Source organism: Nelumbo lutea, chromosome 5, assembly GCF_056320005.1.
Source record: "Nelumbo lutea isolate HS-2025 chromosome 5, American lotus-T2T, whole genome shotgun sequence".
NCBI lineage: Eukaryota > Viridiplantae > Streptophyta > Magnoliopsida > Proteales > Nelumbonaceae > Nelumbo > Nelumbo lutea.
The window spans coordinates 2,940,125-2,967,570 of record NC_142688.1 but is presented as its reverse complement, the minus strand read 5'-3'; the positions used below and the strand labels follow the sequence as shown (position 1 = coordinate 2,967,570).

The window sequence follows — 27,446 nt, the reverse complement described above, 5'->3', positions numbered from 1 at the left end:
ATACCATGCAATCTATACTGCATCCATGGACCATGGTGGTCTATTATGTTGCCGATCTGCATATATTTGGTAACATATAATAACTGCGGGAGTTCATAATTTCATATTCAGCCCTAGTTCAGTACAAATAATGTAGTTGAGCATAACGAGGAACACTAAAAGCCATCCTCCTCAATTTAGCAATTTAGGGATCATGCACGATGTACGTAAAAATACCAACTCATAGCGATGAAGCTATGTGCTTCAGAGTAACGTAACCCATCAGCACTGCTCTGTTTCTCTCTTTCACCTTTGTCTGATATAAGACCCTGCAAATAATTCCAAGATTAGTCCTTTGAGTATGATAATTCATTAATCAACAAACAAAGCACAAATCAAAATCTACCTTGAGTCTTCTAGCCACATTTCGGTAATCAAGGTCTCCCCAGGGTAGACATGTAAAAGAAAACGGCCTAATATGTTCTTCACTTTGGTTGGATCTCCATTGCAAATGCATTTGATAACTGCCCTAACAGCAAAGCCAAGGGTGCACAATCCATGCAGTATGGGGCGTGAAAACCTATCAAATAAACAAACAAAATAATGAAAAAGAAAGCAACAAATAAGTTCCTAATTCCCACTTAACATCCTGAAGGAATTGAACTAACATGCATCATCCTTCAGTAGTCAGGAAATTTATTTTTGGTAATAAAATAAAATTTATTAAAATGAAAAAGGAAAGTACAGAGGGCGGTTGCCAGAAGTCACTCGAGAAAGAAAATAAAAAAACAAACTTCAACTCCCAAACAAGAAACCAACACAACCGAATCTCAACAAAAACCAGCAATACCCAAAAGCCTAACTGACCACCAAAAACACAACACAACCAAAAAACCCAAACACCTCAGAACAAAACCTCAAAAACAGCACAAATAGAACCACTTAAAACCCCATGAAAACAACATCCCCTCTCGAAAAACCAACACCATAACCACTCAAAGACTACAACTTTTAAACCACTGACCACTGAAAACTTCTAGAGGTTTTCTTGGTCTTCAAAATCTTCTTGCTCGGTCTAATCCCAAAGAGACCCTCTTTCAGTTTAGCAAAAGCCTTTGAGACCAAAACATCTCAATGTTTTTCTCTGTTTTTGAAGTCTTCTATATGCTAAAACATTCTTCCTGAACTCCAATGTGCAAGAAGGGTTCTCATTAATCCCTTCCAGTTCCAAAACTGTGTTTTTCTCGAGGAAGTGGACATCAACCATTGCTTCAGGTATTTTTTGTTTTTTTAGATAAAAGATAACAGATTTCATTAAACAAGAAAGGGTACATGAGAGTATGTACAACAAGAAGCACACACAGGTTACAAAGGCATAACTCTCTCACTATGTAAAAATTTCCTATGGGCTCCCGATTTATCCAACCAATCTGCTACAGAGTTTAACTCTCTAAAAATGCAGTACAGATTAGCATTCAAAGAGTCTCAAAGATCCCGTGCCTCGTCCAAATAGTGAGCAAGCCTCCATGGCCCTCCATTCTTCTCCCCAATCCATCCAATAGTGTTTCTCAAATCTCCTTTGATGGCAAGGGAGGACAAGCCAAGCCAAGGTCTCCATTGCTTCAGTTTTCTCACTATCAGTTTCTTCCAATCTAGTTGTATTTAAGTCATTGTGACCTTCATCAAACAGTGGTTGATGCATGTTGTGAGGATTATTTAATTGTTATTTTATAGTTGCTGTTAGTGGGTTGTCCGCTTAAGATGCTGTCAGTTAGTTATTTTCTTTCTTTCTTATTAGTTTGTTTCTAGGGAGTGCTTCTAGGGGCATACTTGTAATTTCCATTCTTTTTATATTAAGTTAATATAAATAATGAACTGGCGGCAGCCAGAAGAAGGTTTTTTCTTTTTCTCTCGATCATATCTTCCTCTTCTTCTCTTTCTCTCTCTCGTCTCTCTCTCTCTCCATGAATGATTACATGGTATCAGAGCAAGGTTCTGGGCTATAAAAGAATTTCGGTCTCTCCTATTTGAACCTGCTTCGTCCTCTTTTCCTTCTTTGATTTCTTGGACGTGGAAGACAGAGAAACCCTAGCAGACTACTTGCGGCTCTTCCTTTGGGTTCTTCCTTGGTCGTAATATCAAGGAAACCCTAGTCAAAGAAGGGTGATGCAGAAAGAGACTCCCTTTCTTCTTTGTTCGATGCTGTGAAGTCAGTTTCTGGTTGGCACCTTCATACAGGTGCTGGACAGGGTATGTGTTCTTGTTTTTTTGTTTATGACCAATGGTGTGAAGGCCTTATTCCTTGGTTCTATACATTCGTTTGGATGTTGGATTGTTAGACTGTATGGGCTGTAGTTGGACTGATAGTATACTATTCTAACGTCTGCCTTGGCTGGTGTCGGACTGATTACCAGGCTGGTTTAATGACTGAACCATCACAGAGTTGATTTCAGCAGTTTTTTGTTTTCTTTTCCACATCCCAGAAGTAAATTTCCTGAGGGTGGGTATTCTGTTTGTGGCTGTTGTGTGGTTGTTGGGATTTGGATTGATTTCAGCAGTACTCTATGGAAAACTATGATTCAACTTCATCGGGGGTTACACCGACCCGCAACACAGCTGGTATGGGAGGTGAAAACATGATGTTTCCCATGCCCATTACCCCTTTAAATGGTCTAAATAACCTGGGGTGGGCTAAAAATGTAAAACTTTATGTAACGACAAGGGGAAAAGCTGGTTACATAAATGGAAGGGTGAAAGAACCCAATAGTGAGACAGCTGAACATGATAGGTGGGACCAAGAAAACAGTATGGTGATGTCTTGGCTCCTAGCAGCCATGGAACCTGATGTGAAGAACTTTATGTGGGCAGACACCGCTAGTGAGATCTGGGAATAGGCCAAAACTACCTATTCTGAGCAAAGGCGTTATGCCAATGTTTACCAGTTGCAAGCTGAATCCTCAACCTGTAAACAGGGAAATTGTAGTTTGTTTTCCTATTTTTCAGCCCTTACTTCCATATGGAAAGAATTGGATCATTATCAGGCTATAGAGTGGAAACATGATGACGATGCTAAGGCCTACAGGAAGCTGGTTTCTTAGCAGTGTGTGTTTGCCTTCTTGTTGGGACTGAACCCTACCTATGAACCCTTGAGAGTTCAGATCTTAGGAAGCAAAGAGTTCCCGTCGGTTCACGATGTATACTCCCTTGTTCAATCGGAAGAAAGTAGGCAGAGTGTGATAGTTACAACCGAGGGGGAGCAACAAGTTGCTTTGGCTGCAATGAGTAATAACAACATGGGGAAGAAAAGTGACACCAAGAAGGCTGATGATAAAGACAAGTTGTTTTGTACCCACTGTCGGCGCTCATGGCATACACGTGACACATGTTGGGGCATTCACGGGAAACCCAAGTGGGCAGTGAAGAACCAAGAACAAGGTAAAGGACAAGGTCAGAAGAAGATGAACACAACACATAATGCAGCACATGTGGCAACCCAAGATACTCAGGTTGTCGGTACTACCCAGGACCACCTTAATAATTCTGACCCCAAGGAAGATACAGTGAATTCCCTCAGAGACCACTTGGAGTCATATGGTAGGGCTTTGTGACAGATGGATAGCTCAGTCATTGGTACTCCTACTTCATTTGCATCTACATCAGGTAATACGGCTTCTGCATTCCATGTCACTCCCACTGGTTCCCCTTGGATCATTGACTCAGGGACCTCTAACCACATGACCGGTAAGTCGAACTTGTTTCAGACTTATAGCCTTTTGTCAGGAAGGGATAAAGTGAGGCTTGTAGATGGCTCATTCTCCTCCATTGCAGGCCAAGATCAATATCTCTTCCCCATGGCCTTAACCTGAATTGTGTATTGCATGTCCCTCAACTTCCTATAAATTTGCTTTCAATTAGGAGTATCACAAACTCTTTAAACAGTAGTGTAACATTTTTTCCTGGTTCATGTGTTTTTCAGGACCTAACTTCTGGGAGGACGATTGGTAGAGGGAGCCTAGTGGATGGCCTCTACATTCTCGACAACAAAGTTGGTCTCTCGGTGTCATCCTCAGAGTCACATAGTCAGTCAAATAAGAGTCGAATTTTTTTGTGGCATAGTCGATTAGGTCATGTTTCTTTTGAAATAGTAAAGTCTTTGTTTCCGGTTTTATTTAAGTCATGTTCAGTGCCAGAGTTCCAGTGTCAAATGTGTCAGTTGAGCAAACAATGTAGAACAACTTTTCACTCAAATAATAAAAGATCAAGTGCTCTTTTTCATGTTGTGTATTCTGATGTATGGGGGCCTACTACTGTAATCTCTGAGGGTGGACATAAGTACTTTATCACATTGATTGATGACTACTCTCACTATACATGGGTATTCCCTATGCGTAGTAGAGACGAAGTTCCAAAGATTGTGAAAGACTTCCAGAGGATGGTATTTACGCAATTCCATGTTGAAATACAGATCTTCCAATTCGACAATGCAAAAGAATACTTTCATGGTGAGCTCAATGAGTTCTTTGCCTCCCACGGATCTATTCATAGGAGCTCATGCGCTAGAACACCACAACAAGATGGTGTTGCAGAAAGAAAAAATAGACACCTCCTTGAGGTAGCTCGCGGGATGATGTTACACATGAATGTTCCAAAAAGGTTTTGGATGGATGTTATACTTGCAACTACTTATGTCATCAATCGCATGCCCTTCAAAGTGCTGAACTACATTGCCCCTCATCAGTTGTTGTTCCCTCAGTCCCCTTTATTTTCCATTCCCATGAGAGTTTTTTGTTGTCATGCCTTTGTCCATGATTTGTCTCCGTCTCGAGGTAGGTTAGACCCTCGGTCCATTCCTTGTATCTTTCTAGGGTATCCCTCCTCTCAAAAAGGGTATCGGTGCTTTGATCCCGTTAGTCATAAGTTTTTTGTGTCTATGGATGTGTCCTTCTTTGAGTCTGAGCCATTCTTCCCTACTTCTCCTCAGGGGGAGTAGTAGTGTAGAAGAGGAGAGGCAGGTTTAGGTCCGCCAAGTCTCTCTTCCTTCTATTCCGGACCTTGCTCCCTTTTATGTTTTCCAACGTACACGTCGTAGAGATCAGCAATGTGATAGAGATGTGGAGCAACCAAACATTGAGCAACCGACACCGTTAGACTCCCAGGAGGTAAGTCCAATCCCTGTTGCACCTATTGATACCCCTACTCCTACTGTGGATGACCTTGACATTCCTATTACTCAAAGAAAGGGAGTCAGGTCATGCACTACCAAACACCCCATTACCCAGTTTGTCTCCTATGATCACATTCCCCCCTCATACCAAGCCTTTCTATCCGTAGTTGATTGCATCCATGTTCCCAGAAATGTTGTAGAAGCCTTAAAATGCCCCGAATGGACAGATGCCATGAAGGAGGAGATTAATGCTCTTCATAAAAATCAAACTTGAGAATTGGTGGATCTTCCAAAGGGTAAAGACCTCGTGGGGTGTAAGTGGGTGTTTACAGTTAAACACAAGGCAGACGGAACAGTTGAAAGGTACAAAGCAAGATTAGTAGCCAAAGGGTACACTCAAGTGTACGGGGTTGAATATGATGAGACTTTTTGCTCCAGTAACTAAGATGAACTCAATTAGGGTTCTCCTGTCATTAGCTGCTAACTTTGACTGGGAATTGCATCAACTGGACATAAAGAATGCTTTTTTGAATGGTGACTTAGAGGAGGAAGTATACATGGTTCAACCCCCTGGATTCTGTGCCAAGGGAAGTGAAAATAAGGTGTGCAAGCTGAGAAAGTCTCTTTATGGTTTAAAACAATCTCCCAGAGCTTGGTTCAGTAAGTTTCACATGGTAGTTCAACAGGTGGGTTTCAAACAATGTCAGTCTGATCATACACTCTTTGTAAAGAGATGTCAGGAACAGGTTGCTGTATTGATAGTGTATGTGGATGATATCATCATTACAAGAAATTGGAGTTCAAAAATACAAAAATTGAAACAATTCCTTGCATCTAAATTTGAAGTGAAATATTTAGGTCCCCTGATGTATTTCCTTGGAATTGAAGTCGCCCGCTCAGAAAAGGGTATCTTCATTTCTCAAAGGAAATACACCCTTGATCTATTACAGGACACAGGCAAATTAGGTGCAAGGCCAGCAGATACTCCCATGGATGTTGACCACAAGTTGGGTGACTATGATGGTGAACCTCTGAAAGATGTGAAACAGTTCCAAAAGTTAGTGGGAAAGCTGATTTATTTGTCCATGACCCGTCCAGACATTGCCTATTCAGTTGGGGTTCTAAGCCAATTCATGCACTCTCCTAAGAAACCACACATGGAGGTAGCAGAGAGAATTCTTAGATACTTGAAAAAGTATCATGGAACAGGTTCACTTTTCAGTAAACATAATCACCTAAAGGTGGAAATCTTTACAGATGTTGATTGGGCAAGTGTTGTGGATGACAGAAAGACCATGAATGGGTATTGCACATTTGTTGGAGGAAACCTAGTGACCTGGAAAAGCAAGAAACAAAGTGTGGTAGCAAGGTCAAGTGCTGAAGCTGAATATAGAGCTATGGCACATGGGGTGGCTGAAGTCCTTTGGCTAAAAAACCTTCTAGGAGAGCTTGAAGTTGTTGTTCATAATCCTATGTCTCTTTACTGTGACTACAAGGCAGCCATAAACATCGCCAGCAACCCTGTCCTACATGAGAGGACCAAGCACATTGAGGTGGACAAACACTTCATAATGGAAAAATTGGAAAAAAGGGAAATCTGCATCCCTTATGTCAACTCCAAGGAACAACTCGTTGATGTCCTCACAAAAGGGCTTCCATACTCGCGGCACAATGAGTTATGTGACAAGTTGGGCATGATAGACATATTCAGCCCAACTTGAGGGGGAGTGTTGTGAGGATTATTTAATTGTTATTTTATAGTTGTTGTTAGTGGGTTGTCCGCTTAAGATGTTGTCAATTAGTTATTTTCTTTCTTTCTTATTAGTTTGTTTCTAGGGAGTGCCGCCAGGGGCATACTTGTAATTTCCATTCTTTTTATATTAAGTTAATATAAATAATGAACTGGCGGCAGCCAGAAGAAGGTTTTTTCTTTTTTCTCTCAATCATATCTTCCTCTTCCTCTTTCTCTCTCTCGTCTCTCTCTCTTCATGAGTGATTACAATGCACTTGAAGATCTCCAACATTCTCCCTTATAGGCAACTTGTAGCGTTCCTCCAGATCTTGGAACATTTTCCTTGTAAAAGATTCACTTCCCAGATCTTGGAACATTTTTCTTGTAAAAGATTCACTTCCCATCACAAACAGGCCAATAGCTTTACCTACATCCACAGCCATGTTGTTATGGACGCATTCCTCGGAAAGACATACCATCGCCGCCGGCAGCAGTAGGAACCTGACCCACCGCTAGCAGCAGTAATGATTCAGTGATTCTCAGTCTACCCAGTTCGGCAGCAACAGTCTCATCCAGATTAGATTAGCTTATCTTGCTTGTTCTTATCTTATTCTACTGCTCTTATCTTATCTTGTTAGTAAGTTATCAGATTAGGATTAGCTTGTCTTATCCTTAGCAAGATAGAACTGGAAGTCTCCCTATTCAACAAGGAGACTCCCTTAGATTAGGACTCTTGTAATCTCCTATTTAAGGAGACACCCTTATTGAATGAAATCATCAAATTATTTAGTCAACGAGTGAGTTAGGAGAGTTGGTGATCTCTTGGACAAATCACCAAAGGCGCCAAGATAGGCCCATCACGAACAAAAAGGAACAAGGGAAAACAGGAGGTTTTCCCCGTGGACCGACCCGTGACGAGATCCTATTCTCGGGCCCTCAACAACTTGGTATCAGAGCAAGGCGTCATGGGAGATCTGGAACAGCTACCATCCAGGGTCCATGACCTCGAGCACCAACTCGTGGAGACCAGCTCCGAAGTTCATGAGATCAAAGGCGAAGTGAGGGAACTGCGACGTCTGGTGGAGATGTTCCTTTCTAGCAGGGAAAGGAACTTTGAAGGAGGGACAACCGCTAACGACTGTCGACCAGATCTGCCGGAGTCTTCCGGTGAACAGCAGTCCGTTAGCCATGGAGCAGTCGTCGTCCCCAAGTACAACAGGCTGGAGTTTCCGTCATACAACGGCAACGGAGACCCCCTAGGCTGGCTGTATCGCTACGAGTAGTTCTTCCGGAATCAACGAACAGATGACCGGGATAAGGTAAGCCTAGCCGCCTTTCATTTAACAGAAGAAGCACAACTTTGGTTTTATCGGTTAGAGCAAGAAGAACCTGGGCTCAGTTGGCCCTAGCTTAAATCCTATTGCCTTCTTTGGTTCAGACCCCCACTGACCAACAATCCATTGGGCGAGCTAATTAACCTTAAACAGACCGGAACAGTTGTTGAATACCAGCGACAGTTCCAAACCCTCCTCGCGAGGGCATCCTCCGTGTGACCCAACCAGCAAGTGGATATGTTCACAACAGGGCTAGCAGAACCCCTGCGAGTGGATGTCGAGATGCAGAATCCCACAAATTTGGTAACAGCCATGAACTTAGCTAGCACATTTGAGTGCAAGCTGCAGCTCAGCCGTGAAATTTTTAATGTGGGTCGTCCACCGAACTCGTGGGTGCCCCCAAGATCAGCAGCAACGACCCCCTCTTGTGCTACCAGCCGGGAACTAAAACCTCACACGACCACCACCTCTAGAACAGTGACAGGTACAGGCAGTAACACGGCCACTCCTCCCATCAAGCGTTTGACCAGAGCAGAAATGGCAGAACGTCGAGCGAGAGGTCAATGTTTCAACTGTGATGACCTCTACTCGGCAGGACATAGATGCAAGAGGCTTTTTTGCCTTCTCATCGATGAGCAAGAGGAGGAAGGGGATCCCGCCACATTCGAGCCAGAGATCTCTCTCCATGCGATCACCGGTATTAAAACCTCTCAGACCATGTAGTTACAAGCACAAATCGCAGGTCAGCCGGTGTGCATTCTCATCGATTCAGGGAGCACACACAACTTCATAAGTGAACATGCCGCCCTGCAGTTAAAACTACCAATGGAACTCCGGCCACAACTACAGGTAGCCGTCGCAAATGGTGAGAAAGTTCACAGTCCAGGGATTTGTAAGGACGTCCCGATACAGGTCAATTCTGAACTAATTCTTGTTGATTTATTTGTACTCTCATTGGATGGGTTCGATATTGTTCTTGGGGTCAAGTAGTTAATCACCCTAGGGCCGATTTTATGGGACTTCAGTGCACTCACAATGACATTTCACCTAAATGGGAAACAAGTTTCATGGCACGATTGCAGGGTTAAAGAAAAGAGACCACAAGTCCATACTCTTCAGACAGAACCGGCAGCTATGGAAAAACTCCTCGCCGAGTTTTCAAATTTATTCCAGGAACCCAAGGGACTCCCTCCTCCCCGAGCTTGTGACCATCGCATCCCTTTAGTGGCAGGGTCAGCGCTAGTCGTTGTTCGGCCTTATCACTACCCTCACCTACAGAAGGATGGGATAGAAAGACAGTGTACAACGATGCTGCAACAAGGAATCATACGCAAAAGTCACTCCCCCTTCTCTTCGCCAGTTCTATTGGTGGCAAAGCAGGATGGAACGTGGAGGTTCTGTGTTGACTATAGAGAACTCAATGACCGGACGATCAAGGATAAGTTCCCTATTCCCATTGTGGACGAACTACTGAACGAATTGCATGGCGCGCAGTATTTCTCTAAGTTGGACCTCGGATCAGGGTATTTTCAGGTTCGCATGGCTCCCGGTGACGTGAAGAAGACTGCCTTCCGCACCCACCATGGCCACTTCGAATTTTTGGTCATGCCATTCGATCTCTCCAATGCCCCATCAACATTTCAGTCATTAATGAACGAGGTATTTCAGCCCCATCTACGCAAATTTGTTTTAGTTTTCTTTGACGATATCCTCGTTTATAGCAAATCATGGGTAGAGCATGTGCATCATCTGCGGTCAGTTTTCGAGCTCCTGCGCCAACACAAATTATTCCTCAAAAGGTCTAAGTGTTCCTTCGAGGAGCGACAGGTTCTTTATCTCGGCCACGTCATCCGTGGGCAGGGTGTGACAGTTGATGGTTCCAAGATTCAGGCTATCAAAGAATGGCCCAAACCTCAATCAGCCAAGGCCTTGCGTGGATTCCTCGGATTAACGGATTACTACCGCAAATTTGTTCAGAACTATGGATTGTTGGCAGCACCGTTAACCAACCTATTAAAGAAAAATTCCTTCCGCTAGGACGACACAGCAGATGAAGCTTTTCTGGCGCTAAGGACTGCCTTGTCCTCCACCTCGGTCCTGCAGTTACCTAATTTTGCCCTCGAGTTTACTGTCGAGTGTGATGCTTCCGGAGTAGGTATTGGCGTTGTATTACAGTAGCAAGGGCACCCAATTGCTTTCTTCAGCCGCCGACTGGCCGATCGGCATCTAAAGCTTCCAGCCTATGAGCGCGAACTGATCGGCCTCGCCGGAGCCGTCCAGCACTGGAGACCATATTTGTGGGGGCGGTCGTTCGTTGTCAAAACTGATCATTACAACCTCAAATACCTGTTAGAGCAATGTCTCACCACTGCCCCTCAGCAGCATTGGGTTAGCAAACTGCTCGGGTTCGACTTCCGGGTGGAGTACAAGGTGGGGTCCTCCAATCGCGCAGCTGATGCCTTATCTAGGCGGGATGAAGACACAATGACTCTGTATGGCATTCCCCAACCCCGGATCTCTCTGTTTGACGACATTAAGAAGGCAGCACCACAATCTCCGAAATGGTCACCCTTGGTCCAAAAGATCCAGTCAGGCACTGCCGACCCCAATTGGTCGCTTCAAGACGGGTTGGTACTATATAAGGGACAGGTCCATCTTCCGTCTGACTCCCTGTTGATTTCCACCATCATCACCAACATCCATAACTCCACCCATGAAGGCGTTCAGAAAACGCTACACCGCATCCAGACTGATTTCCATTGGCGAAGTATGAAAACTTCTATTCGAGATTTTGTCCAGAAATGCTCCACATGCCAACAGCATAAATGGGAAAACCTACACCCAACAGGCCTCCTTCATTCCCTTTCCATTCCGTCACAGATCTGGGCCGACATCTCCATGGACTTCATTGAAGGACTACCCAAGGTAGGTGGCAAATCAGTTCTCTTCGTGGTAGTCGATCCTTTCTCTAAATACGCCCACTTCATTCCTCTATCACACCCGTACAGTGCCACTTCAGTTGCCCTCGCCTTCTTTACACATTTTTCGCTTACATGGGTTACCAGAATCCATTGTAAGCGATAGGGACCCAGTTTTCACCAGTGCCTTCTGGAAGGAGTTATTCCGGCTACACGGCACCACCCTGGCCTACTCTTTAGCTTACCGGCTGCAGACCGACGGTTAGACAGAGGTGGTCAACCGCACCATCGAAATGTACCTCCGTTGTTTCATCGGCGATCAACCGCGACGGTGGGTGGATTGGCTCCCTTGGGCCGAGTACTGTTACAACACAGCCTACCATTCTTCCCTCGGCATGACTTCCTTTCGCGTCGTTTATACCCGGGACCCTCCCCGCTTGCTGTCCTACGAGCCTGGTTCTACTCGTTTGGACGCAATTGATCACTCCTTACAAAAACGCGACGCCCTCCTAGCCGACGTCCACCTTCGCTTACAGCAGGCCCAACTCCGCATGAAACTCACCTATGACAAGCACCACCGGGAACTGTCGTTCAATCCAGAACAATTTGTTTGGTTAAAGCTCCAGCCCTTCTGGCAACGCTCCTTGCGCCACAGGGCTGCCCCGAAGCTGTCCCCTAAGTTCTATGGGCCCTTCAAGGTTCTACAACGGATTGACAGTGTGGCCTACTAGCTAGAACTGCCAGCGACCAGCCGGATTCATGATGTCTTCCACATCTCCTTACTGAAGCCATTTACAGGTGTTCCTCCGGACCGAGTTGTCCCCCTACCACCCCTGAAAGATGGCAAACTGGTCCCCCAACCTAAAGCTCTCCTCTTCTCTCGTTTCAATCGAGGAGTTCTTGAAGTCTTGGTGGAATGGTGTAACTTACCACCGGTCGAAGCCACATGGATCCCATTGACAGAGTTCCAGACCACGTACCCGGAATTCAAGCTTGAGGACAAGCTCTTAGTCTAGGAGGGGAGTAATGTTATGGACGCATTCCTCGGAAAGACATACCATCGCCGCCGGAAGCAGCAGGAACCTGACCCACCGCCAGCAACAGTAATGATTCAGTGATTCTCAGTCTACCCAGTTCGGCAGCATCAGTCTCATCCAGATTAGATTAGCTTATCTTGCTTGTTCTTATCTTCTTGTTCTTATCTAAATCTACTGCTCTTATCTTATCTTGTTAGTAAGTTATCAGATTAGGATTAGCTTATCTTACCCTTAGCAAGATAGAACTGAAAGTCTCCCTATTCAACAAGGAGACTCCCTCAGATTAGGACTCTTGTAATCTCCTATTTAAGGAGACAACCTTATTGAATGAAATCATCAAATTATTCAGTCAACGAGTGAGTTAGGAGAGTTGGTGATCTCTTGGACAAATCACCAAAGGCGCCAAGATAGGTTCATCACGAACAGGAAGGAACAAGGGAAAACAGGAGGTTTTCCTCGTGGACCGACCCGTGACGAGATCCTATTCTCGGGCCCTCAACACATGTCCACAACCTTAGTTACATCAACAGATTTATCAACCCGATGAGTCTCATCTACACAGGCTTCTTCCTCACCATCCCTTCTCAGACTTCTACCCTCATCAGAAGATAGAGCAACATCTTCATTCTTTTCAGCTTTAGTTTCTATCAAAGGTCTTGTTCTGTAAGCTCTCTTCCTATTAAACAATCTGGGCCCTGAGATACCCTGACGTTCTCTTATTTGGTGAGTTTCATCTAAACAAATTTCTTCCTCACCCACCTCACTTAAGCTTTCATCCTCATTTGTAGAGGAAAATTCATCCCGACTCTTTTCAACCTCAGTCTCTGTTTGCAGCCTTGTTCTATAAGTTCTTTTCCTACTATATGCTTTCAGTCTCACACAAACTTGGCCTTTTTCTTTAGTTTTTCCCCCATCCTCTAACCTCTTCTCTCCAGATTAAATATCGAAACCAATAAGGAGTGTGGATCCTCCACTAGTCTTTCCCCACCACTGTCAAGATTCAGCACCAGGACCTGGTCCTTCTCCACAATAGGAACAACCCCCAACGCCTTTTGGTTGCTTACACTCAATCTTCTTCCGCTTATCAAACTCAGAAAACAAGAAGCAACCGATGTAGCCTACCTCCGACATAGTACATTTGTGTTCTGATGCATTGCGGCTGAAAGATATGCAATCAACAAGCTCTTTCTCTACCCCAAAAAACAAAATAGAGTCTTCCTCACCCTTTCCTGGATGAGACAATGTGGAAGCAACTCCCAACCCTTCGTGGAGATCAGCTTCCATCAGGGCAGACTTGTGCCCACACCGTTCTAACAGCCTTTTGCAACCTTGCATTGGGAATATCTCCCCATGAAATAAAGCACACAAGTACGGAGATATTCTCAATGCAAGGCATTAAAGGCTGATCGAACGGGCTTTGCCCTGACTGAAGCCGAACTCCTCTTCGTGAGCCCTTGTCCCTTCACTTTTCTTCTCCAGGATCATTAGATCTCTTCGGTTTTATTGAAGGAGCCTTGTCGATTCTCAGAACATTGACCATTATCGTAAGAATATCTCATTACAAAGCATTTGTATTTCCAAAAGCATTCGTCATCTTCCCCAGAAGTCATCTCGTTCCTTCTTCAGCAACCTATGAGATTTCTAGCCCTTTGCTTGACTCAGAAATTCCCTATTCATAAAAATAAAATAAAATAAATTAAAAAAAGAGTTGCACTGTTGTTGGGTCGAACTGACCAAATGTTTGCTTGGACCAGCCCCACTTGGTCCAAAATTTAAAACCCTCTTATCTTTTCGATTTAGGGGCTTTGAAGTTTTCAAATTTACAACACAAACCCTAACCTTTTCACCTATGATTGCCCCCTTTCTCTGCACCTCTCCCAGTACAGGGCAAATAGTAGGTGGTCACTTTAAACCGTCTTCTTTTAACACCTCTCTTGCCACCTTCTGGTCTTTCAAACGAAATAAAGGGTCTTCTCCTGCTATTATGATCCCAAGTTTGAAGACCTCATCAAGATAAAACAGATCCAAGAGTTTTGGAATCGAGTTCACATTCTCAGTCTCAACTAATATTCTTGCAAACTATATGTTCTCCCACCTCCTATTCCTAAAACCAAACCTTCTGAAGCTTCTAGCCACCTCACAGCTTCCAACCCCAAGCCTCTATTCAACACCGTCGTTTCTCTGCCTCTGTTCAACATCACTGATCACCACCACCGTTCAGCATTGCAGTTCAAAAACGTTCCAATATTACCATGGTCAAAATTCTTTCAATGATGGCCAATAGATGGAACAAAGGCAAAAGATTCTAGCATGACCAGGGAGTATTATTTTACCTCCTTGTTTTCTAAAATTGTTTTGTACAAACCAATATCAGTTAAGATGGCAAGCTAATGACTATTTACCAGGAAAAAAGTGTAGATTACAAAGGCTTGGGGGTAGTGACACTTAGGCCCCTTGAACTTCCACTTGCAACAAAGATACCAACACTGTGCTCCTACCGTTAGCATTCCATTGGTTTTGAATTTTTATGAGACCATTTCACCCCCTCCTTTGTTGCATTTCCAAAATCCAATGGCAGATGCTCTACCTCTTTCAAGTTTCAACTCTCCTTCGTTTCTCTCCTAGACAAATGAAAAGAAAATAGGAAAAGTTCAAAACTTGGATATTTGAGATGCAGAAAGGAGAGGGCAAAATTGTCTCATAAAAGTCAAAAACTGAGAGTATCCATTGGAAAGAGTAGAGAGTTGAAAACTGAAAGTACAGGGTAGATCTGTCACAAATGGAAGTTTGGGGAGATAAGTATAACTACCCCCAAAGTACAGGGTAGTTCTCTGTATTTTACCCAAAAAAAAGAAATTTTAAATTAAACATAACAATAGAATCTTTTTTTTTTTGAGAAAAGGTAATGCATAACATAACCATAGAATCATAAATAATTTAAATACAAAAAATATCCAATAAGCCAAGTGACCTAGAATGAAACAAAACCATATAAAGACAAAAAAGAGCCAATAAGCCAAGTGATCTTGAATGAAAGGGTCATTACCCAATGTTCGTCTTGACTTTGAATTCTCATGCTTGTCAGCTACTTGGTAGAAATTTTAAACTAAACATAACCACAGAATCATAAATAATGTAAATACATTAATATGATAATAAAGACAAAAGATCCAATAAGCCAAGTGAGATCTAGAATGAAAGGGCCATTACCCATTGTTCATCCTGGCTATCCAGGGTCTAGGAAGGATGGACCAGATATGGATCTAACTTCGCATTGTTATTTTATTTTTTTTGGGTAAAATACAAAAACCTCCCCTAAAGTTTCTGACAAACATAAAAACCTCCCCTGTAGTTTTACTTTACAAAAACCTCCCCTGAACTTTTAAAGATCTTGACAAAAACCTCCCTTCCATCAGTGGTTCAGACAAAAAAAGTCAACATAATTACAAAATTACCCCTGATTAATTGTTAGAAGTCAATAAAATATTTCAAAATGTCAGAATTGACCCTGCTTCCCCTTCCTCTCCCAATAGAAGGGAATGGCATGAAATCCTTCCCCCGATCTCCCCTTACTGGCATGAAATTCTTCCCCTTCTCTCTCTCTCTCTCTCTCTCTCTTCTCCATCCCCACTGTCCCCACTCTATTCCATCAAGCAGATTGAGTCAGAGCAACCAAAAGGCACTATTCATCTTCTTCACGGCAGTGAATAGAGTTTCAGCAATTGATCATCAGAGTGTTGAAGAACTTAAACGACCATTAATGGCGATGACAGTTAAAGTGCCCATTCGTATCAATATTCGATATGAATAGACCTGCAGCAAGGCAGCAACGATTTCAGCATCCATGTCTCTGTCCGTCTGTCTAAAGGGAAAAAAAAGTGTCGATACTTTTTCCTTTTAGCCATTTTGTATTGACTTACTTGGAGGGATCTAGTCCGTTAATTAATTGCTGGTCGACTGGGGTTTCTGCTATTAAACAATGTATTTTCAGATCATACCAATGGAACTACTGTGATGATTGATGTAGGACTTCTGCTTTAAAATGAGTTCTAGCATCTCTGCGTCGTCTCTATGTTAAATTCATGAAAGTGGATTCTAAGAACTTGATGTTGTGATCATGTAAGTCTGTAATTAGGTGTTTGTGGGTGTATGTTGTATAAGTCAGAAGTTACAGCATCGAAGTCATGACGAGAGGTGCTTGCAAGCCTTGTGGAGGACACGGATAAGATACGCTGGCGACGGAATTGGAACCACTCCAGCTTCTCTAGAAACGAGAAGGGCAGATTTTATAGGTGTTGAGGGGATCAAAGGTGATGGGGCTGAAATAGAGAGCCTAAAGGATCAGGTTAAAGGATTTCTGAAGTCTGTAGCCAAAATGCTTGAGGAGTTGGCCTGGGGTTACAGGGAAAAAATGCGACAGAGTCTTGGGAATGAGGACTCGTAAATTGTTAAGAAGTTGGGAGGGCCTTGGGCAAAGGTTTCTAGTAGGTTAAGTTTTGGTCCTCTCGTCTTGTGAAGGTTTCACTACTGGTGGACTCACTGCCATTGCTGCCAATTAAGGATACTCTTAGACTTGACCCCGAATTCTCATGCTTGCCAGCTACTTGGTCAGTGAACTAGCCAGTAGAGCTCCTAAAAACCTAGTCAATCTAGTCACTGCTTTACTATGCTGTTATGGAGTACAAAGATAATAGGTGGTACCTATTTGCTCAGGTCAATCTTCTGGTATAACCATATAACAAAAGACCATGTGGACGATCTTCGACCCTACAACTTTTAGGTGGCCTAAGAGAAGAGGTAGAATTTTACAGAGATGTGTTAGGGCTGCTTTAGTATGGACAGCTTGGGAGGAAAGAAAATAACAGAATTTTTAATGATACAGAAAGGGATGTAGATACTGTTTGGGAATATCTGCTAATAAGGGCTATTAGCTGGGCCAAAACTTTGGATTTATTCTCACTTTTCTCCTTTGATGACATATGGAGAAACTGGGAATCTGTTGCAAATTCTTCTTCGGTTAAGGACAAAACTGTTGTAGACTGGAAGCCACCCGAAGACGGCTTCATAAAGCTCAGCTTTGGCAATCCTGCACCTTGTGGTATTGGGGGTGTATTTAGGAATGAAGAGGGACAAATTGTGGCCTTATTCTCAGGCGCAATTGGAGTGGGGGATGCAGTTAGTGCAGAGGTGCAAGTTGCTTTACAGGGAGCACAAATTGCTAAAGAGTTGAACTTTAGGAGGTTGATCGTTGAAGGTGACTCTAAAGTGGTAAATGGGTGGCTGAAAGAACCAGAGACAATAGCCTGGTCTTTTAGGGGAGAAATGAAAAGATTCAAGTGGCTTACCTCTAATCTCACAGTTAGAGTTCAGTGGGAGAGGAGGTTAGCAAATGGGCTGGCTGACCTACTAGCTAAGCAAGGGGTGAACAGGGATCAATTATTCTGGGCTCAATTGTAATTTTACTTTGTATTTAAGGCAGCAACTTGTGCCTCCTGGGAGAACTTACTTTTATTGTTATTAATAAAATACTTTATTATTCATCAAAAAAATGTAAGCTAGCGCATGCCAACGTTACTCACATGTTGGGAGCAAAATAATTTTTTTCATTATAATCAAATGATCAGTTAATCATGTTATTGATGACTAGATCACAAGTCCTTAATTTCACATAGAAATAAGAATATGCAATGCATAGATTATGAAATATCTATCTGGTCTAAACTAGAAAATCCTTTCACCACCAATTAGTATGACTAGAAAAAGCAGACAATATAACTCACAAATACAAATTAATTTGTAAGCGTGAAATAAGTTGATTTAACCACTGGAAAAGAGGATATACAGTGATGCATTGTTACTAGGAAGTCAAAACAAAATGAAAAGAAACCAAAAAAATCCCACGAAATGTGACCAGATAGAAAGAAAAAATACTACAGGTAACTGATGTTGAACTAACCCAGCAGTTTCTGCAACCATAGGATCCGAATGCAGAGGATTATAATCTCCTGATAACCTGTATAGTAATGCCTGCATGATCAGGTGGGTCAGACACTATGCATCAAGCATGCAAATATCACTGTTGCTAAGGATATGCATCAATTCAAAATCCAGCTTGAGATCTCAAATTTTTTAACAGAATTTAAAATATATCCCTCGTTTATCAAAGTTTCCAAGAACTTGTCTTTGTTAGAAACTTAAGTATCCTATGAATTGAGCCCTGCTCGTTTTCTGGATTTTGAAGAGTGGAGGTCAGTCAATGGGATTTTGGTTCCCATTGACCAAGATATCCATGTTCATTTTTCAGATTCATGAGGGGCCCATGGAAAAATTACTTTCCCTGGGTATCACTTACCTGCCATCTCCTGGGTGGGCAAGTAACTTTCCCACCTGGGGGAAAGTTAACACATGATGGAACAAAATTGCCCCTTTTTAATAATGGCTTTTTATGGCTAAAATGACCATTGTTTTATTAACCTGGGAAACAAAAGAACATGGGTAAATGCACTTACCTGGTTAAGTTCACTTACCCAGGTAAATGAGCAAATGAAAAACGAACATGGCCTTGGTCCTAACATTGTTCTGTTGCTGGGCCTTGTTCCATTGGAGGTTTTCGGACTTGACTGACCACATTACAAGCACTATAGAATTTTTTTCGGATTCAATGTACTAATACAGTAACATCGTCTCACACTTTTCTCAATATCAGGGTTTTCTTGTCTGAAAATTTTTCTAGATGTACTATTAAGAGGAACAAGCTACAGATCTAATCTGCACCAAGACCTCAGTAACCAGAACATGGAGCAGGTATGGGAAGAATACAACAAAAATGCAGATGCAAGGTAATTTAATAAGTGATCCACAAGCAAATTATCCATCTCTGTAATTTCTCAGTTCAAATTTCACATGAGAATTACAAAGCAATTTTTGTGCAACTATTTCAGATATAACTTAATGGTGCATGCCTGAGATTCTTGAGTACAATCTTCATATACTGCAAAAGGTTGTTGGCCTTTCGTAATTTTAACTGGCAAAATTTGATTGGCTGGATATTTTGAGAATGAATATGGAGGTGATGATTTTGTGAATCCACCAGCACCACGCAAATAGATAGTCGTTCTGCATAATTATGGTTAAAATTCTAAGTAAATCCCCATTTTTACTTTAAAGCATAGTGTATCTAAAGATCGCACTGACCGATTCATGCACAATGGTTGACCAGAGTCTTTGTCATAACTTGTGGTTTCAATCTCAACAACAGCAGCTTTACCTGTAATAATAGATAACATTGCTTAAGAAAATATCTCTGCGTCAATAAATACTACTAGCCAAATATATAAAATGCTATCCACATTTTTTTAGGTCATGGTTCACTTCCATTTATTTGCGTGGATATAGGGGCAATGGGAAACTTCCATTCACAATCCATAAGCAATGGTTATTTTCATTATTTTCTGTTTGTTTCAATACCCACAAATTAGGCTAACAAGAAGACGAGTTGAGAAGCTGACAGTTGCTTTGACCCCTCACAAATCACCTTTAAAGTACCTTTTTCTATTAGGTACTTTAAAGGTTAGAAGTCAGGTGGATAATTATCTTCTTCACAAAAAGTTACTTTACACATACAAGTTATTTATATATTTAAGGCATATAATATACTGTATTTACATATGATACATTCAGGTTTTTTTTTTGTGTGGCTGCTGATCACTTGAAATAAATATCAGGATGTGGTAGACTCTTCTCCATCCCCTCCCTCCAGTGTTGAGAACATTATATGCTAGGTCAGCTCAGACTCGCAAACTTGGGTTAGGCTCACAAACATCAATATCAGTTTAACATGTTAATATATCATAATATCTAAATAAACTTTTGACCTAACTTCACAACTAAGGTAATGAACTCAAGGTTAAGTTTGTATTGGGTATAGCAAGTATGTATAGAGCCAACAAGAAAAGGTCCAACAATACAAAAATTAGAAGAAAACTAGCCAAGAATTCAGAGCCTTTATATATCGATTTGAGGTGCTATTAAGGATACAAAATATGTTTTTGTAATACATAAATGAGTTGAGAAGAACCAAAATTGAGTATAGTCTAATCAGGTTCAGGTTCAACTCATGCTCAGCTAAACAAGCTGTGTTTGAGACTCCACTCGGGATTGACTAGCAAGTCACAAAAATTGAACTCAGGATAGAATCATGCATAGGAAGAGTATTTGTTGTGGTCAAGTCTAGCTCTCTTCTTAGGCCCTATAGGTGTTGGTGACTCCATTAGGGCCAAATAACTTGCTGTTTTGCAGGGCTTAAGAATGGGTAAAATGCTGGATATGAGGAATTTAACAGTGAAAGGAGATTTAAAGGTGGTGGTGAGATGGTTGAGAAATGATAGAAAAAGAACATGGCATCATCAACATATTGAGAGGGAAATCAAACACCTAGAACTCCTTGTTATCGAATTGGGATCTCCTGCCAACAAAACACGTTCCAACACCCTACCAACTTGATCTGACACCACATCTCACTATGAAATTGGGGCCCACCATAAAAGTGGGACCCGCCATGCATGAGATGTGCAGTGTCAGATCAAGTTGGTAGGTGTTGGAACGTATTTTGTTGGCAGGTGATCCGCACTCCTTGTTATCTTCATCTGGGTGTACAGATCAGCTAACATTATACCTGACTCTTTAGCAAAGGAATAACTTGTTTTGAGGGGGGTAACTATGTAACTATGTAATGGAGGGGTAATTACCATTGTGCGTAGCATTCTTTTTAACTTTCAATGATCAATAAAATTGACAAAAGTAACCAATAAAAAAAGGAGTTTCATCCATAGACATCACCATGAATCATTTTTCACTTTTATCAATACCTTTAGGCAAATCAATTTATTTGAACTACATTCTTTTGCACAATGCTCAACTCAACCAAGTCCAGTCCCAACCATATGGGATCGACTATGTGAATTACGCTCTGCCATTCCACTGTTCAGTTATGGGCCCTCAAATCATTTCTTACTACTACAACCTACGGCCGCTTGCCCCTAGCTCTTCTAGACCCTTCAACTTTCAACAGATCACTTCTCACTGGTGCTGTAGATAGCCTTTTCTGCACATGACCACCTTTTGCACAGCACATTTACATCGAATTAAGTATATAAGAAACATAAAATTAATAAATCATACAAACATGTCTGCTTTTCAGGTTGTCAGACTTATCATGATAGAACCATAACATCAGTGTTAGAAATATCCCCCTAGCCTAGTTATAAAGACAAAACGTAAATTCTTTGTCCAATAATGGAAACAAACCTTTGTCATGCAATCCTGCAATTGTCCCTCTGTTTAGTATCTGAAATGACAAAATGAAGGAATAAATATCCACTTTCCGGTCTCTGCTAAGCAAAGATTGAAGCAATTTGGAGATAATGAATATTGAATAAAATATCGATGCAATAGGTTTCTCAGCAATAGTTTTAATATATGTTTTTACCTTCTTCAAAAAAAATATATATGGATGCAAAAGCAACTAAAGAGGACTCCTGAAGCTAGCAAGTTTATGCAACTTCCACAAAAACAAAAACAAAAACAAAAACAAAAACAAAAACAAAAACAAAAACAAAAACAAAAACAAAAACAAAAACAAAAACAAAAACAAAAACAAAAACAAAAACAAAAACAAAAACAAAAACAAAAACAAAAACAAAAACAAAAACAAAAACAAAAACAAAAACAAAAACAAAAACAAAAACAAAAACAAAAACAAAAACAAAAACAAAAACAAAAACAAAAACAAAAACAAAAACAAAAACAAAAACAAAAACAAAAACAAAAACAAAAACAAAAACAAAAACAAAAACAAAAACAAAAACAAAAACAAAAACAAAAACAAAAACAAAAACAAAAACAAAAACAAAAACAAAAACAAAAACAAAAACAAAAACAAAAACAAAAACAAAAACAAAAACAAAAACAAAAACAAAAACAAAAACAAAAACAAAAACAAAAACAAAAACAAAAACAAAAACAAAACAAAAAAAAACAAAAAACAAAAAACAAAAAACAAAAAACAAAAAACAAAAACAAAAACAAAAACAAAACAAAACAAAACAAAAGATAAATAAACAATAGACAATTAATAAACTTCCAACTTGATCCAGCTAACAATGTACTGACTCATTTTGAGAAGGAAGAATTACCCTGATATAATTAAAACAAAATCATATATGTTGATAGATCTCAAATTATAATTGGATGATTAATGCACTAAAGGCAGTTGGGAATCAAGTCATAAAAAAAGGCACTTACAACCAATCAATAGATTTTCTTCCATCATGAGAATAATTAAAGTTCATATATTCCAAATTATTTTCTTTTTTTTCTTGATGGATGAGAACCTTCTGCCTACCACAAAAAAGCAACCACAGCAACTTAAAGTAACACAAAAGAGGAATTAATGACCCGATCCGCTTGCCAGGCACCAAATAAAAGCATAAAATGAGAAAAGTACCCAACAGTCCAATTACCAATAAACAGAAGAAAATATAAAGTTATAACAAGAAACCTCCCAAGACCCATATTCATGGCAAAACATGTCATTGAGTCGTGCTAGCATGTTTAGAAAATACCATAGGTATCTATTGTGATTCCTATCAATAACAATGATACTGACATTATTAAACACTTTATTAATGCATTTGGCATGTAGGCATAATCATTTCTTGACCTCAAGTTACATGGTTCCCCTTATTGTCCAAGCTATTCCATTTCTTCTACCTATTTACATTTCACAATAGTTCAAAGCTTGAATCATGAGATAGAATTTGCAAACTATTGAAACTTCTAAATTTGTCAACAGAAAAAAAAATGATTTATGCCGAATAACCAAACAAATTTTTCTTATTGATCTACCTAGTTATTCAGGGAAGTTTGGTAGTCAAAGATCATTCGAACTTTCCAATCAGGTCCTCAGGCACTAAAGAAGGTATATATGAGTGTGCATTTGAAGAATCATAAAAAGCAGATGTTGCAACTAGAAAATAAATAATTTGGTCAGATATCTTACACAGCCACTGGTTGGAAATGGCTTGTAGATTTCTATGTATTGTTGGCCATGTAATAGAAGACGTGGATCAAATCTGGTAACCACAAAAGCCAAAGACATGAATAAGTTTCCACTTAAGATCAAATGACAAAGCTATTTAATAACCAGCATAGGAAATTGTTTGGAAACCTGCTTAGAAGACAAGATAACTTAAATCTGGGATACAAATGAAAGATGAACGAGATAACTTTCTAGGGCTTCAAATGGGATATAGGTAGATCCAAACTTGATTCGTTCATATTCTAGTTTGAAACAGATCTTATCCATCAAATTTATATCAGATTTGAATCAAATTCAGATTTCAATTGGATATTGAATAGTATTAATAAATTAAACAAAAAATATCAAAATATTATATATTATTAATAAAATGAACTAAAAAATGACTTCATTATTGTATTTCATAAACAAAACGAATTGAAATTTACTTGTGTGAAACTTGAACATATGTCAATTTAGTTAAAAACACAACATTCAAGCCAGCCTTACTAATAGATACAATATAAATTTTAAGTGTATGTGTATATCAAATGAGATCAGATAGGGGTGGATTCATATTTGATCCAATTATAAATGGATCATATTTGGACCACTGTTATAATAGGATCAAAATCAGATACGAATTCGGACAATCATATACAATTTACAACCTTATTGCTTTCACTTCCTGGATACAGTATACTTACTCTAACCCTGGTATCTGTTTGACATTTCCCATGTTTCCAAGTATAAATATAGCTGCAAAAGTTGGCAAGACCTGCAAATGAACAAGTCCAACAGTAACATTAAAAAAATCATTTATAAGAAAATATATTTTTGGTGCAAGGTATAATATTTTAGTATGATAAACATAGCAAAAAACAATCAGTTTATGACCATAAAATTTTAGTATAACAATAACAATCAGTAACATAGAGCTCTGATCCACTACCCACACGACTCTACAGCTGCACACCAGGAACATCTCTCCACTTGTATGTATGTTGTCATTCATGGGGAAATGTTCCTGATGTGCAGCTGTAATACATTGTGGGTAGGATGTTAGTAGCGTCTTACAGGTAGCAGTTCCGGAGTCAGTAACATAACCTCTTATATTTTGTTTTCCTTGTTTATTACTAAGACCAATTCCTAAAATGCTGTCAATATGGTAAATGGTGCTCATAATCCCCTTTAGAAGCTAGCATACCTATAGAGGTAAATTGAAGGTACGCATCGTAACATCACCTTGCAGGCATTGTAACAACCAGCTTTCTGGTGGTCTTGCAAATATCACCTGCAGCTCTCTCAGTTCCCAGTTTTTCACTAACATAAGCATGCTACATCAGAACTTTGATTTTCCTATCTACTTAGTTTTTTCTAGGATAGGGTATCTACGTGACTCCATTTAGGTTTTTAAATTTGGTGCCAAAAATAAGAAAAATAGATTTCTCGTAAAGCACCAATTGTGTATCCAAGTATTTGAGATGTTCTTTTTTTTATTGTTAACGGTAACTTCATTCAATATTAGAGATCAAAATACATCTGCCACACACCGAAAAGGTGTTGACCCTTTACACAAAATGAATTACCGCAAGGCCCAAAAAAATCTTCCCTAGTAACCCCTTGTTTGGCTAAGGTATCAGCCAACCCATTTGCTGTCCTTCTAACCAATCTAAATTCTAAGGGATATACCAATCTCCCATGACAAACACTTTATCTCCCTCAGAATATGCATATGTGTCCAACTCACTAGATCATTTGCTTGCATCCACCCTATTACCAGCTAGGAGTTCCCTTCCACTTCAATCTGTCAAAGTTTTAATTGCTTAGCCAGTCTCAAGCCATGGAGTAGATATTAAGGAAGGGATTAAAAAGAGTGGGAGAAAGATACATTAAGGAGTGAATGAGATACAGAGTGATTAAAGATAAGTGAGGGAGAGAGAGGGAGTGAGGGAGGTTTAGGGTGTTATTGATGATGATTATTCTTTGAAAGTCATATCAAACTAAGCTTCCAGATACTAAAAATATAAAATACCATTCAAATTGATCACAAGGTCAATATCTTTACCCTCATATTCTCTTTATAATATTATAGGTTTGATCAAATTTGGATCTTCTCCTAACAAAACCGATTCCAACACGCTTCTGACATGATCTGACACTGCACATCTCACCAATCACCATGAGACTGGGACCTACCATGTCTGAGATGCACAGTGTTTGATCAATTTGGAATATGTTAGAAGCTCTTTTTTTTTGTGGAGAGCAGATTCAGTCTCGATATGATAAATGTTTGTCTCCATTCTTGCTTATGGTCCTCAAGAACACCATCTCCAGCTGGGATCAAACTAAAAAAGCAAAAATGCTCCTTAATGATTGAAAATGAATTGAAGGTGTTCTATGACTAGTGTTGCCCAATATAAGCCATTTATTTTCATTTTATATAAATACATTACATTTATATAGCTTCAACCCATGAGATCCCCGTTACATATAACAATTCTTAAAACTGCACCAGATGCATCATTGAACATCACATTTCTAATAGTGGAGGCCTGGAGGCCCGAAACACATGTAAGAAAAGGGAAGAGGACAGTTTGGTGCAAAACAAGTATAATCAAATTACAAGACCTGGATGTATGGCTGCCCATTTTCATGGTAAACATATTTGAGCTCCTTCTCATCCAAGGCATTCCCTCTACATGCTCCGACACCAAGAGCATAGAGTGCAACATCTCTGCTAGCAAGGAATATGCAATTGGCATCAAAACTAAAAGACGATCACATACATAGAAACATAAAAGAGAATAAAATAAATGAAAATATATTGGAGGAAATCAGGACAGTTAGGTATTTACCTTTCATCGTAAGCGAACTTCACCTATGGTGCATCCAATTTGTGCAAGAAGAAGGAATAATAAAACCAATAAATCAATGGATGAAGAAATTAATCTCAAGCAATATAAATTAGGAAAGAAAAGGTCGATGAGATACTCGCAAATATCCAATTATGAACCAAAAATAAATAAATATGCTAAGAGCATCGAAATCGAAAAGTATAGCTAACTGGGATATATTAACAAACGCAATCAAGCACTTAGAACCACAACTAGAAAATGAACCTCAGGAAATTTGTAAGAGATTATCTTCCCCGGATCGAAACCCGAATTCTCAGCCATGAAAGTTACTGTAAACAGCAAAGACTTTCTTTAGTTTCTGCGAAATCAGGGTAAGATTTTAAGCTCATAGCTTCTACTAACTTGAAAGGGGAAAATTAGTGGTTGCAGAAGATGGGTAGGCGTTTTACCTCTGATGGATTTTATAAAACGTTATTCTTCGACCAGTAGAAGTGTAGGCCGAAGGAAGTGTTGTTGCATTCTCAAGCGGGAGCTATGGGTGCCCAGATAGTGACACGAAAATTGGGACGGGAAGGACGAACACGAACGTCCATCAACCCGAATAAGTCCATTGCTGATGTAAGCCATCATATGACATTCACCTTCTTCTGAGAGACGAGAAAACAGGTAAGGTTAATATGCTATCACTAATCAGTTATCTTTGGTAGGTTTCCCGGTCCCCCGTTGCCGTTACGTGGGGAAGTTGACTGCCAACAAAACACGTTTCAACTTTCAACCCTCTACTAACTTGAATCTAACACTATACATCTCAAAAATGGGACCCGTCACATATGAGATGTGCGGTGTGAGATTTTATTCGTTGAGGGTTGTAATTAAGTTGTAAAGGTTGTAAAAGGTTTGTAGCAGTAGTCCCTACTTTTTTCTTAACTTTTTTTTTTCTTTCCCTACTTTTTTTCCTTCAAACCAAACAAGCTTAAAAGTACAACTCTCTATAACAGGCACATGTACGGTTTGTTTGATAGTTAGTAACGGAAGCTGCTTATTTTGCAAAAAAATAAAAACTCATCGTATGTGGGCCCATGGAGCCCCAAAGGCCCAGAAAAAACGGTTCTAAACAAATGCTCGTTTCTTTGAGCACCATTTTTTCCAATGTGGTGCTAATGTGGCGTCGTTGCTTCAGGAAACGGCAACAATGCCAAACAACTGCTTAAAATGATGATTGAAAACGCCACTCACAAATCTCCCATAGAACCAAGTAACAATTAGCAATTGGCCGTGTTTGGCAAGTCTTTCCACACGGACTTCGGGTTGTTTAGAAGCCTGAATTCTGGGCTTTTCCTGTTTAGT

The 27,446-nt window shown here is 40.3% G+C and overlaps 1 protein-coding gene across 2 annotated transcripts; it reads right to left on the bottom strand.

The window, feature by feature from the left end:
- Window positions 1-36: 36 nt before the first annotated feature.
- ECH2 (enoyl-CoA hydratase 2) lies at window positions 37-26,746 on the bottom strand. Of its 2 annotated transcripts, none has more exons than XM_088945931.1 (12): window positions 26,549-26,746; window positions 26,364-26,428; window positions 26,100-26,122; window positions 25,873-25,978; window positions 23,949-24,019; window positions 23,224-23,296; window positions 21,471-21,510; window positions 19,359-19,431; window positions 19,127-19,280; window positions 18,121-18,191; window positions 386-559; window positions 37-308 (listed from the first exon to the last, which is right to left on the bottom strand). In XM_088945931.1, the coding sequence occupies exons 2-12, from the start codon at window positions 26,418-26,420 to the stop codon at window positions 221-223; spliced, it is 930 nt and encodes a 309-aa protein (XP_088802057.1). In that variant the 5' UTR covers window positions 26,421-26,428; window positions 26,549-26,746; the 3' UTR covers window positions 37-220. The 2 variants fall into 2 exon arrangements, with proteins under 2 accessions (XP_088802057.1, XP_088802058.1); XM_088945932.1 differs by having other exon boundaries at window positions 26,364-26,457; window positions 26,549-26,745.
- Window positions 26,747-27,446: the final 700 nt, after the last annotated feature.